The sequence below is a fragment of the Branchiostoma floridae genome, chromosome 13 (genome assembly GCF_000003815.2).
Source record: "Branchiostoma floridae strain S238N-H82 chromosome 13, Bfl_VNyyK, whole genome shotgun sequence".
Lineage (NCBI taxonomy): Eukaryota > Metazoa > Chordata > Leptocardii > Amphioxiformes > Branchiostomatidae > Branchiostoma > Branchiostoma floridae.
In genome coordinates this window covers 7,143,819-7,156,007 of record NC_049991.1, presented here as the reverse complement: position 1 = coordinate 7,156,007, position 12,189 = coordinate 7,143,819, and the positions used below count along the sequence as shown (strand labels likewise).

At 38.9% G+C, this 12,189-nt stretch overlaps 1 protein-coding gene across 1 annotated transcript; it reads left to right on the top strand.

Annotated features, from left to right (window-relative positions):
• Nucleotides 1–2,892: 2,892 nt before the first annotated feature.
• Nucleotides 2,893–12,007, top strand: LOC118428425 (MAM and LDL-receptor class A domain-containing protein 2-like). Its single transcript, XM_035838482.1, has 15 exons — nt 2,893–3,144; nt 3,437–3,518; nt 3,908–4,015; nt 4,577–4,726; nt 5,104–5,360; nt 5,659–5,740; nt 6,155–6,280; nt 6,418–6,601; nt 7,160–7,371; nt 7,884–7,994; nt 8,406–8,601; nt 9,480–9,567; nt 9,869–10,046; nt 10,196–10,344; nt 10,775–12,007. The coding sequence occupies exons 1-15, from the start codon at nt 2,896–2,898 to the stop codon at nt 10,937–10,939; spliced, it is 2,337 nt and encodes a 778-aa protein (XP_035694375.1). The 5' UTR covers nt 2,893–2,895; the 3' UTR covers nt 10,940–12,007.
• Nucleotides 12,008–12,189: the final 182 nt, after the last annotated feature.

Sequence of the window (12,189 nt, the reverse complement as noted above, 5' to 3'; positions counted from 1 at the left end):
ATGCCAGGTATGGGTGGAACATGGGAACACTGAACGTCTATGTCATCCAACCTCCGTATCCTGACATGAGAGTATGGTCAGAGTCTGGGAACCGGGGGAATCGATGGTTGTTCGCTTTGACTCCAATTTTAACCAATGCCAGTGCATTCCAGGTAAGGGGCAGGATGAAGTCTGCCGCTTTTTAGGTCAAATATGTTTCTGAACTGCCTACAGCTGCACTAGTTGAAATTGCATAGTATATGAGCGGAAATATAGCAATATCATATACTCCTAAGAAAATTAGTGTAAAGATGTTCTTGCTATGAGACATAAAGTTTCTGTTGCTTCTAACTAGTTATTGAACTATATCCTTGCAAGGCAAGGATTATGTCAGTATGTAACAAAATAATAATAAAATAGAAATAGCATTTTTTTTATTCATTGGACATTAACTAGGAAGCTAGAAAGCAAGCTTGATGGAACACTCGTATGTTGAGGGCCCCGCTTAACAATTCATGGAAACAACATCCTACAAAAGAACAGTTGTGTGGCAATATTGCCGCCATATCAACAATTCAGGGAGCGTATGACCAGATTTGCCGGCCATTGTTTTAGGAACAAAGCAGAGCTTGCTAGTAAACTCATACTGTGGAAGCTAGCAACCGGATATACACATGGTGGTTGACCTCGACTAACCTACATAGACCAGCTTGCTCATGATGGGGGGGGGGGGGTGGTTGCGGGTCGAGGACTTGAAGAACGCTTTGGGGGGCAGACACGTCTAGAGAGGAAAGGAGGACCTGGTCCGGGTAAGCAGCCCGCGATGATGATGATGATTCATTCCTGATTTGTGACAATTTATTCTTAATATACGTCAATTCCAATATCATCCAACAGATTCGGTTTGAAGGCGTAAGAGGAAGTTACATCTACAGTGACATGGCAATTGATGACGTCGTTGTAACACCAGGCCCCTGCCGTAAGAACTGTTTTGTATAAGCAAAGGCTTACTACATAATATAAACACGCAAAGCAGCATTTCTTCAGTAGCATGTTTTCGACATGTTTGTCGAGCGATTTTTGCATACATTTTGAAAAAAACTCCGTTGAATAATTTGTATACATGATACCTTTTAAAATTAATGCTGATTTTACTTTACCTGCAGCTTGTCGACCTGACGAGTTCCGGTGTAACAACTCACAGTGTGTACCACTCTCAGCGAGGTGTAACGGCCATCCTAACTGTCTGGATTGGAGCGATGAGAACAATTGCAGTAAGAATATGCAATGGGAATCAATGTAGCTACCACCGTTTGCTGCACTGTGATAAATGAAAAGTTCAATATCCAAGTATTTCCGTAACATCAACGGTGCATATATGGTGACACCTATCTGCGGTTACTGAATTGGGGGCCAAAATAGATAATACGATATTTTAGAAAGTATAATGAATTGTATTATTTAGGATGTTTGTGTCTTCTATTCCCCATATTCGTTATAAAAGGAGCAGAAGATTGTTTCCACCTTTGCCGCTTGTCTTTGTCTAATTATTGCCGTAATTATCAAATTGCAACATAAAATTAATGATGTCCTTAAGCTGCTTGTATATTTTTTTTCACAGCAACCGACTCATGGGAGCCGTACAACTTTACCTACGACAACAGTTGCTCCAGTTGTAACGGTGAGCGCTTTGTAAGGCCAACCAGCTACACCTACGAGGGTCGGGCCCTCTATGTCGGTGTTGTCTTGTGCTCGTCTACTCAGTACAAAATATTTCTGAGTGACAGCATCAACGGGACGTTCCGGAATATTGGTGACCGTTCCGGACACGGTCAGGACCATTGCGAGCTTGTTGGAGCTTCATCGGATCCTCCGTCGTCATCACTGGATCCTGATTATCACACCTGCAGTGGAGTAGGTAGGCACCTATCTGATGTGTCACCTTTCATGTCGCAACGTTTGCTATGTCTATTAAGCATTTTAGCATATCCCACCCCGTAATGTATTAATGAGTTTCCTTTTCGAATTACCAACTTAAAGTTAGTTCAGTAGTACATTGCCGCAGCAAGGTGTTCAAACTAAACTCCCATGAGGTAATTAAAAATGGATGATGTCTAATTCGTTCACAGAAAAGAATTTCCTAAATTTGTTATAGGTTTTTGGCGTTATTCTCGCGGAGGCAGTTTTTACTTCGGAGCTATCGGTGGATACTCCAGACCGTATGGGCGCTGGTACAGGTGTGGCGTTACCATTCCTACAGGTATGGCAACGTCTTGTTTGGATTGGCAGTCGCGGTACATCTTCAATCATCAGCGTACTGTACCAATAATGTGTATGAGAAAATATTATAACTTATTCAAAATTTGTTTGTCTTCATTACGTTACCATTGAATGCCAGTGTCGTCTAATAAGCTTTAATTATTGATGTGACAAGCTTATGGTATCAATATGCAGAAGAAATGTTTGTACACATTAAATCTGATTTAACGATGGTGTGTCTTGATTTCAACAAAAGGCAGGTGGATGTGTGACTTTGATGCAGGTCAGTGTAACACCATGACAACCTCAACAGGAAGTTTTCGATGGTATCGACGGTCTGGTAGTACGCCATCCTCGTCAACAGGACCATCTGTGGACCATACAGATGAATCCGGTTTGTTACCTAGTTTTGTTTATGTTTATTGCACCTTCTACCTCAACCGCCTTTAGAAAAGTGTATCCAATTGACATGAATATATCTAATCTATAGCCTATTTTAGCGCTGAGACAGTATAATGATCTAGATAGTTCTAATGTTTTAATGCCAACAATGCAGTTTCTTGCTATTAAGACTCAGAGTATTTAGTTTCTCACAGAAATATCTTATTAATTTAAAGGTGGTCCTTCTTGTTAATGTTTTGTTCTGCAGGGTATTACATGTACACTCGGGCAAATTATGGTTCTCCCGGTGCGACTGCCAGTCTGACGCTGCCGATCGTTCGCCCTGGTGGTCAGTACTGCCTGCGGTGGTTCTACCACATGTATGGATCGGACATGGGAACAATGAACGTCTATATGTCCCAACCTCTGTATCCTGACATGTTAGTGTGGAATATATCTGGAAACCAGGGGAATCGGTGGCTACCAGCCTCAATCCATATCTCGACCAACGCTAGTTTATTTCAGGTGCGTTACGATATGTACTACATGACGTTGAAGGCAACTGTCTAAAATAGACACCGGTCTGTAAGTTTCCAAAGACACAATGTATCAGTTATTTGAGCCATTATATTTTGCACCATGACTGTTTCACCATGGGTCTTACAGAAATGTAAAATGGGATATAATTCATAATACATCATAAAAGACGATTATTGTCAACATATTATTCATACTTTCATCACTAGAGTATTACAATGAGTGCGTAGCAAGCATAGGCCTTTTTGTATTAAATAATTCGAATTATTGTCACTTGCAGGTTCGCTTTGAAGGAGTAAGAGGGGCTAGCTATACGAGTGACATGGCGATTGATGACATCAATATAGAATCTGGTTCCTGCTGTAAGATCGTTTGCACTCTTGTTGGCGCTTTGCATTTTCATCTCAATAAGATCGTTAAGAGGAAATCTCCAACTTTCTTCCAAAAGTGCTCTATTCTGTTTAGACTTGCCATGGAGTGTAACTTGTTAACAAACGCATTGCTCGAACCTTGATATAGTGACAAGGGTAAAAGGTGAAAGTTTCGTTGTGTCAGCTCATTAGACGTTACACCTACCAGGCATTGCTTACCCTTTATACGATGATTTCATAAAGAGAGAATGAGTGGGACGGAGAGAAAGAGATAGAAAAGAATGTTGATCTAGTCTCATTTTATCAAGAGAAAATCACTTGGCATTTGAACGTTCTACGTGATGCCTTGTGAATAATTATTCTGCCTTTTAAACCTGCAGCTTGTCAACCTGACCAGTTTCAGTGTAACAGCTCGGAGTGTGTACCACTCTCAGTGAGATGTAATGGCCATCCTGACTGTGTGGATTGGAGCGACGAACTAAACTGCAGTGAGTACAATTCTAATGTATCCGTAGTAAAAAGAGGTAATATTGTACAAATATTTTGTAGGCAGTCTGTTGATGGTAGATGCTGTGTTGCAAATTTTGACCTTCTTCATATAGCAAAGTCTAGTTTTGGCATTGATCCGTCAAAATAAGTTACTTTTTTAGATCTTTGTGGGAGACACTGTCTTTATTTGCTGTTAATTTCCGTTGACGTGATCAAAGAACTCTACTGTGGCCGTACCAATTCGTTTTTCCATGCTTTACATTTCTTCTGATGAAAGTACACAGTCATATAACAGTCTTCTAGATGCGGTATCTCAGTTTAGTATGGATGTTTTATACATGATGAAATACGGTCTTTGTGTATCACGTAATTGTAATACTTGATAACTAAGGAATTTTGTATTTTGGCATTGTAAGGCCATACCATACTGTAACGTGCGGTAAAGACGTTGGTACAGTGACGGTGTTAATGTCCTTGAAGGATTTGCAATTGGTAACATGTAGATATCTGAGATTTCCCTATCAGAATCATGATGTATTTTTGTCCTCTATATTCTGAAGACGTAGACGAGGAAAGCTGGAGTTGTAACTTTGATACAGATCAGTGTAACTCCATGACAACTCCGGCCACTGGTTTTCGATGGATTCGACGCTACCGTAATACCCCAACCTATGGAACAGGACCGTCAGCAGACCATACACATGGATACGGTAAGTTGGGTCTTTTACAACGTTATTGCTGTATTGTGTTTTAGGTATGTTTTTCTTGTGAAATTCCTTCTTACTGTTATCAACGAAAATTTCAACTTGGACATTCGAAAGAGCTATGGTCTTGCAGTTTTTTTTTGTTCTGTAAATATACAGGCAATATAGCACTAGATGGTTTTGAATACTTTTGGATATATACAATATATTGTATATATTTTATATATAATATATTGTATTCTATGTGTCATAAAAGTCGACAGACGTTGCTACTTATTATTATTATTAATTATTGCATTGCGCTATGCGGTGCTGTGTGTAAACCTTAGCTTATTCGAAATGTATTGTAGTTCTAAGAATTAATCTTTTTTTTCGATCTGCAGGGTATTACATGTACACGGAGGCAGATTATGGTTATCGTAGGTCAACTACTAGTCTGGCACTGCCAGTCATTCGTTCTGACGGTCAACACTGCCTGCGGTGGTTCTACCACATGTATGGGAGGTACATGGGGACACTGAACGTCTATGTCTTCCAGCCTAAGCATCCTGAAACATTAGTATGGACAAGGTCTGGAAGCCAGGGAAATCAATGGATTCTAGCTTCTTCTAATATTTCATCAAATGCTAGTGTATTTCAGGTGAGGGGTTCGATAAATCCTGTTGGTTCGTACGTCAAATATGTTTCTTACATCCATTTACATCAGTGCCATTGTACCCCGGTTGTCTTCTTCACATTCATTATCATCATTGTTATCATGGATATCAACATTTATGTTCTGATTCCTGCAGTGGACGTTTTCCCGGGATCCCATTTGTTATTTGCTTCGTTATCTATTTTTGAATGTTTTCCCTGTAAGACATTTTATCTCAACAGAAAAGTAATTGAAGAAGAAAAAGCATGTAGCAAGTGATTGACCAACCTGCCCCATCCCACAGATTCGCTTTGAAGGCGTTCGAGGCTATTATTCAAGTAGCGACATGGCAATTGATGACATCGCTTTAACGTCAGGATCCTGTTGTAAGAGAAATTTTGTATAGTTTTATGCAATAGTTCACCTTCGCTAAAATTCTAAGTACCTTAGAAATGTATATACTCAAACGTAACCGTTACAGTTAACTATTTACGCCAGTTTCTTTGGATGTGAAAGTTGCATCTATTGACATTTTGAAGTAATGATGGCTTTGCTGTTGAAGCTATTGTCATGTTTTGTCATAAATGTTGCATGCATGAATTCGTTTGCACTGACCGTGCTTCAATCATTTATGATAAATGACTGCCTCTGATGATAGTTAAGTTCATTGCATGCTATGGAACCTTTGGGAATCTTGTTTTGATCACTTCTTAGATTCTCGTTAACGCGTTTGTAGATTTTGATACAAATTGCAAAGGATTGTTTCTCTTTTACCAATTCTATGATCTCTGTTGAAACAGTGCAAGCGGCTTGTGATGCAGACCAGTTTGCATGCTTCGATGGGAGTTGCATATCACTTAACTTGACGTGTGACGGCAATTCCAGCTGCTCTGATGGAAGTGACGAGTTCTTTTGTAGCCAATTAAGTAAGTCATTTAAAGACAACAGATCCATTTCATTTCTAGAGACTAATGAGCAAATAAATATAATTATGGGTGCTTATATGAATGGTGCACGCCCAGAAAGTCGTATCAACTAAATATTGACTGCTGTCCTCTTTTAGCCACAGCAACTCCCACAACAGCTCCTACGTATACGACATCTCCTTCGGGTGGATGTGGAAACCCATCCGTACTTACGGGATTGTCTGGTAACTTCACATCCCCTGGTTACCCTGGCAACTACCCTAACAACGCCCGCTGTTCTTGGCTGATAACTGTCAGCTCTGGCAAGTTTGTCACCATCAGGTGAGAGTTATCTTCTGCAACTTCACATATGCCCACTTACAAAAATTCAACATATTCTCAAAGATGAATATGGTAGACATAATTATTAAATAGTTCTGTATATATATTTACCATCTTTGTTACGATTTTATAGTATATTTCTATTTGGCCAACAAAGCAAGACCATGTGATTGAGTTCTCATAAAAGAGTTTTGACTAAATAACTAATAATGGGCACTTGCATTAGCACAAAACGTCAAGAAAGAATAAAGTCGCAATTCAGATTTTTATGGAAAGACACATGATGTGAATTGTTTATGTAATGTAGTTTTGTGTTTTTAGAATCTACTTTTACTGTATTTTTTTAATAGGAAACTCAACCAAAACATGGTTTTCATTTTCATTTTACCAAGAGGTTGCAGATGGACTTTTATGATATTTGGAATCCTGACACCCCGCAAGACTTCTAAATATGACTTGGCGATTGTCGCGATTCTCTAGTTTAGAAATATTCCGTTTTCCACATAGTGGCCATCCAATTGCATACGGTGTAAGAAAAAAATAGTATAATCTTTGCAGATTTACAGCGTTCACCTTGGAAGGTTGCCCTTATGACTCGCTCACTGTGCATGATGGGCGGAACGCTACTGCTCCTGTGCTCGCCACATTTTGTGGTTCATCATCTAGAACAATCACCACTACTGGGAACAACGCCTTTCTGATATTCAAGAGTGATGGTTCAGTGACGAGGTCGGGATTTTTTGCAACCTTCACTGCTGAGGACCCCCCGCGTAAGTGGCAAGATTTTGCATTTGAACAATTCTCACCCGAAATTTCGAAAGATTCGGGATATATAACAGTGGTTATTAATCAGGTGCACAACATTCCATTTTAAGGGTTTAGAATTTGTCAGTCTGCACATTCTAAACTCCTTCACAATGTTAAGCTACATTTTGCAATATTACAAAACACGTAGCCTCCACTAGCCCTTTCCACGGAGGTCCGTATCGTAGAATTTGACAAAAAAATTGACTAATTGACCAAGATAGTGAGTCCAGGCTAAGAGTGGCATTCTTTCACGGCCAGGTGAACCTTATGCCATGGTAGCCAAACTCTGATGGCAAACTATTCTCCGTACTGCCAGCATAGTTATTCTGGTGGCAACTACAAAACATATACCGTCGTTAAACATTGAAATTATATTATACAAATCTTGATCAATGGCATACAATGACGTGAAGGAAAATTTCGTTAAAATAGTTATTATTTTCGTCCTATACATCCAGATATATTTGTGTTTTAGGTACATGCTCTCCCGATGAGTTCACATGTTGGGACGGGGATTGTGTCAACATGACACTTATCTGTGACGGCACCGAGGACTGTGCTGATGGGAGTGATGAAATCAATTGTGGTTAGTCTTAATGATTTTTCTTGTGTCTTACGTCCTTTGAAATTGATAGTTGTACATGATGCGGACTTTAACGGCGGCATGTGTTTAGTTTGTATGGAAAATGGAATGTACGCAAGAAAATCATTACAGGGCATTTTATAACTAAACAAAAATAAAATAAATTTCATTGGCTGCTGAATTGCTGTAAATCAGTTCCCATTGAACCACAATGACATTTTTCCTATGTATTAAAATGGAGGAATCAATAAAGACAATCACGTCAAAATAAAGTAGATAAACTAAATAAGACTGCACAAATTGACAAACTGAAGAAAACTGAGAAGCTGGTGATTTGGCTTGGGGATTGTTCTTTGAATAACAATAGAATACACTGATCAAAGCATACATTCCTTTACTGCCATTTTGAAACAGAGAACATTGGTTCGAAGTGTGGTGTTCCAGCCATCCAACCAACCTTCCCCGTCGCCCGTATCGTCGGCGGTAACGCTGCCCGGCCGGGTAGCTGGCCCTGGCAGGCTTACTTGTTACGTTACGGGTCCTTCCACTGCGGGGGGAACCTCATCCATCCCCTCTGGGTCCTAACAGCTGCTCACTGTGTAGCAAATGAGTAAGTATGAAGTACAATATATTGTTAATTTCACGCCCTGGGGCCTATACAGTGTCATAAGGCATTGGCAATCCTCATAACTACCGAATAAGCGGACTTGATCGTTCATTTGGCGGTTATGGCATTCGGCAGTATGCATATAGTGACAATTTCATAGACCGAAGGGAAGTGGGTAATAATTATACAGCCGTTGTTATATATCAAGCAGACCACACCACCGATGAAACCCAAGATTTTTACTTTGTTTCCTTATTTGTGAGCTGCAATATCTGTTAACTTGGAGGGCAGGTTATATCGCTGTCGTTATTTTCAGAATTTACTGTTGATTTCGATTTCATTTGTTTTGTTTTTTCCTTTCATTACTAACTTAATTAATTACCATGCTTTCAAACGTTTGTATTACTATCAGAAACTTCTTCATGAACGAATTCAGATATATATCCCTCCCAAAAATATTGAAAGTGGGGAACCTTGTAAAAAGTCTGTACACATGAATAAAGGCACAAACTAAACTAAGGTGCAAATGCATTGCTGCCTATTAGTGTATTGAAATGAATGCATGATCATTGTTAATCTCTTCACAATAACTTTTTAACGTTTGAAACCACGCAGCTGTTAATTACTGTCATTTTGCCGTATAACTGTATTCTTTTGGTTTTTGTTTCCTTCTCAAAATATCTAATTATCTAAATTTAGAAAGAAATTTGCATTCATATACACGAGCACAAAGACGAATGCATGATATTTTTTTCTGAACATTTTGTTTTTTCATGTTAAGCTCATAGCGGCCCTCAGGTCTATTGAGGTCGTGTTCCATAGGAGGTAGGTGTCAGACAAATTGTAGAAAAATCTAATATTGCATTTGTTATTCATTTCAGGCCATCGCCGAGTATTTACAACATCATCCTGGGCAAGTACAACAAATCCAATACCGATTCAACAGAACAACGCCTGCAGATCTCGCAGGTTTGTATTTACTAAAAATCACATGTATTAATATTGAAAACTTTCGTCAAAGGAGAGGGCAACGATCACTGCCCTGGAATCTTAACCACGCTTTAAAACAAGAGTAAAAGGCGCGGTCTTCATGAAGGCATGACTTTGCACATGCTTTCCCAATATGTATGCCATGTTCCGTGTAATGAATGATTCAGCGACTAAAAAGGATCACCGAAACAGTTGTTCGCTACTCTACCAAACAATATCATATTTTGAAAAGAGACAGAGGCATCTATCCCTTGCCTGATCAAAATGCTTGCTTTTACAGATTATCATTCACAATGGATACAGCAGAAACCCGACAAACAAGGATCTGGCCCTGCTGAAGCTTGCCCAGCCGGTGACACTGAACCAGTACGTGTGGCCTGTCTGTCTTGTCTCGGGCCCTGGAGACGATCCCCCCGAGGGAACCAACTGTGTCAGTACGGGGTGGGGAACTACCCAAGGCAAGTATATGATATCCATAAAAAACTCACTGCGACTTCACCACCAAAAAATTAAGAAATCAAAAGAATACTCAATATCCGTCCGTCGAATTGAAACCATCCGTCCATGAATGGTTGATTATGCTAATCACGTTAATTTTCCCTAATAGGGACAGGAAACGATGACGTCCTGAAGCAAGCCCGCATTCCATTGGTCAGCAATGATAGATGTGACAACTCCTACTTGTATGCTGGAAAGATCACTGAGTTTATGATATGTGCGGGTTACTACAATACTGGAGGCCATGGAACCTGTTCTGTAAGAGCATACCAATTTCTCCCTTTACATGTACTTACGGTGTAGAACATATAGATGGTGTTTTTTTTCTCAAAATGATGACGTTTTATACTAGAGGGCATGGCAAGACTTGATTTTCAAATGTATAGTAGAACTTCAACGACAGCTCAACGGTATATGAATAATGATAGCAATTTTAATGTATAAAACAATACCTTCTTCGATAAAGCCCCATTTTAGCAGCTGCAAGTGTATCTATTTGGTCATATTGTTTTACTTTATAAACCTACTTGTCCTAGTATGCTCACGTCGTTTTGTTGTTATATCTATTTTTAGTCACTTGTACGTCCATTTTCTTGTCCATTTACTCGTACATTAATTTTGTTTTGTAATGCCATAGTGTAAATTCTGGCAACAACGTAATTATGTTTTTTTCTGACACATATTTCAGGGTGATTCTGGTGGCCCCCTCGTGTGTCTGACTGACGGGAGATGGACCCTTCACGGTGTGACAAGCTGGGGGGCATCAAACTGCGTCTCTCGTTCCCACCCCGGAGTGTACGCCAGGGTCAGCTCTATGCGCGGCTGGATACACCAAACAATGGAAGAGAACTAAAGAAAAAATCCTCCATCGCTCGATGTTCTTTTCACTTATGTGAATAGAGAAATCAAAGCTATGATGTTTCCCGATAAGTCAATTGCATAGTAGAACGCACCATTTATTAAAGCTATGCTGTTCTAAGATAAGTTAGTTAAATAAACTAACGCACCAATTATTAAAGCTATGCTATTCTAAGATAAGTTAGTTGAATAGAATAACGCACGAATTATCAAACCCATGCTGTTCTGAGATAAGTCAGTTAAATAGAATAAAGCACCATCTATTAAAGCTATACTGTTCTAAGATAAGGTGAATAGTCAAACGCACCATTTATCAAAGTTGCTCTGTTTGAAGACACTCGTGTTTACAGATATTGTAACTAATCTGTCTTAGGACCGTTGCAGATAGTTGTATAAGTATTAGTCAAAAATAATAGTAATCTAAATGCATCGATAGATAATAGATATCGATTTGCGAGTAAAATCTGTTGCGAATTTAGATGAAGAAATTATCATATAGTACCAATAAAACGCATTAGCTATCACTAAAATACAAGAATTGTCGAGCCATATGTACTACTTAAAATAATGCCCATAGGTCTTCTTTATTTAGTACAATCGCTTTATGTATTTGAATATATACTTTAAGCTGAGTTTAAGTTTAGGGCGTTGCCTTTTCATCAAAAAGACAGCTTTGCTAGCATGCTGCTACAGCATATTAGATATATAACTATATATATAAACATAATTAATGATAATAAAATGTAGTTGAGGCTTAGCTTGTAGGTGGGTACTTTGTTAGATACTTTGGCTGGGGAAGAAATGAAATAAACTATCATAAATATCATAACTGCCTTGATTTTGATTCGCTTTGATATATTGCGTGAGAAAGGGAGCTTAAGAAAATACTATAATTGCAACAAACTTTTGGGGTTGTTAGTTTGTTAGGTTGTTAGAAGCCTGAGTGTTTCAACCTGAATGTCCTGAAGTTAGAGCTTAGCCAGTGAAGAGATGGTAAAAGAAAAAAAGGATTAATGAGTCAAAGGCATTTGCCTAAGAATGAACAATATCAACGTCTACTGTGGATAAAATGCCGCATATAAGACATTTTCAAACACACTTTCATAGGTAACTTGACACGATATAAGTGTTGATTTTGTCTTAAGGATATTAATTTTGTAGCTTTGATGTTAACTGTAGCTTTCCATAAGTTATACAATGCAGTAAACCTTTCCTATTAACATTACCGTAACTAATACTGTAGAA

Excerpts from the sequence above, each read along its gene's own strand:
- LOC118428425 (XM_035838482.1), top strand. The coding sequence starts at position 2,896 with ATGTACACTCGGGCAAATTATGGTTCTCCCGGTGCGACTGCCAGTCTG. Across the intron at positions 5,361-5,658 it reads CAAATGCTAGTGTATTTCAG|ATTCGCTTTGAAGGCGTTCG; the intron begins GTGAGGGGTTCG and ends CCCATCCCACAG. Across the intron at positions 6,602-7,159 it reads GGCAAGTTTGTCACCATCAG|ATTTACAGCGTTCACCTTGG; the intron begins GTGAGAGTTATC and ends TAATCTTTGCAG.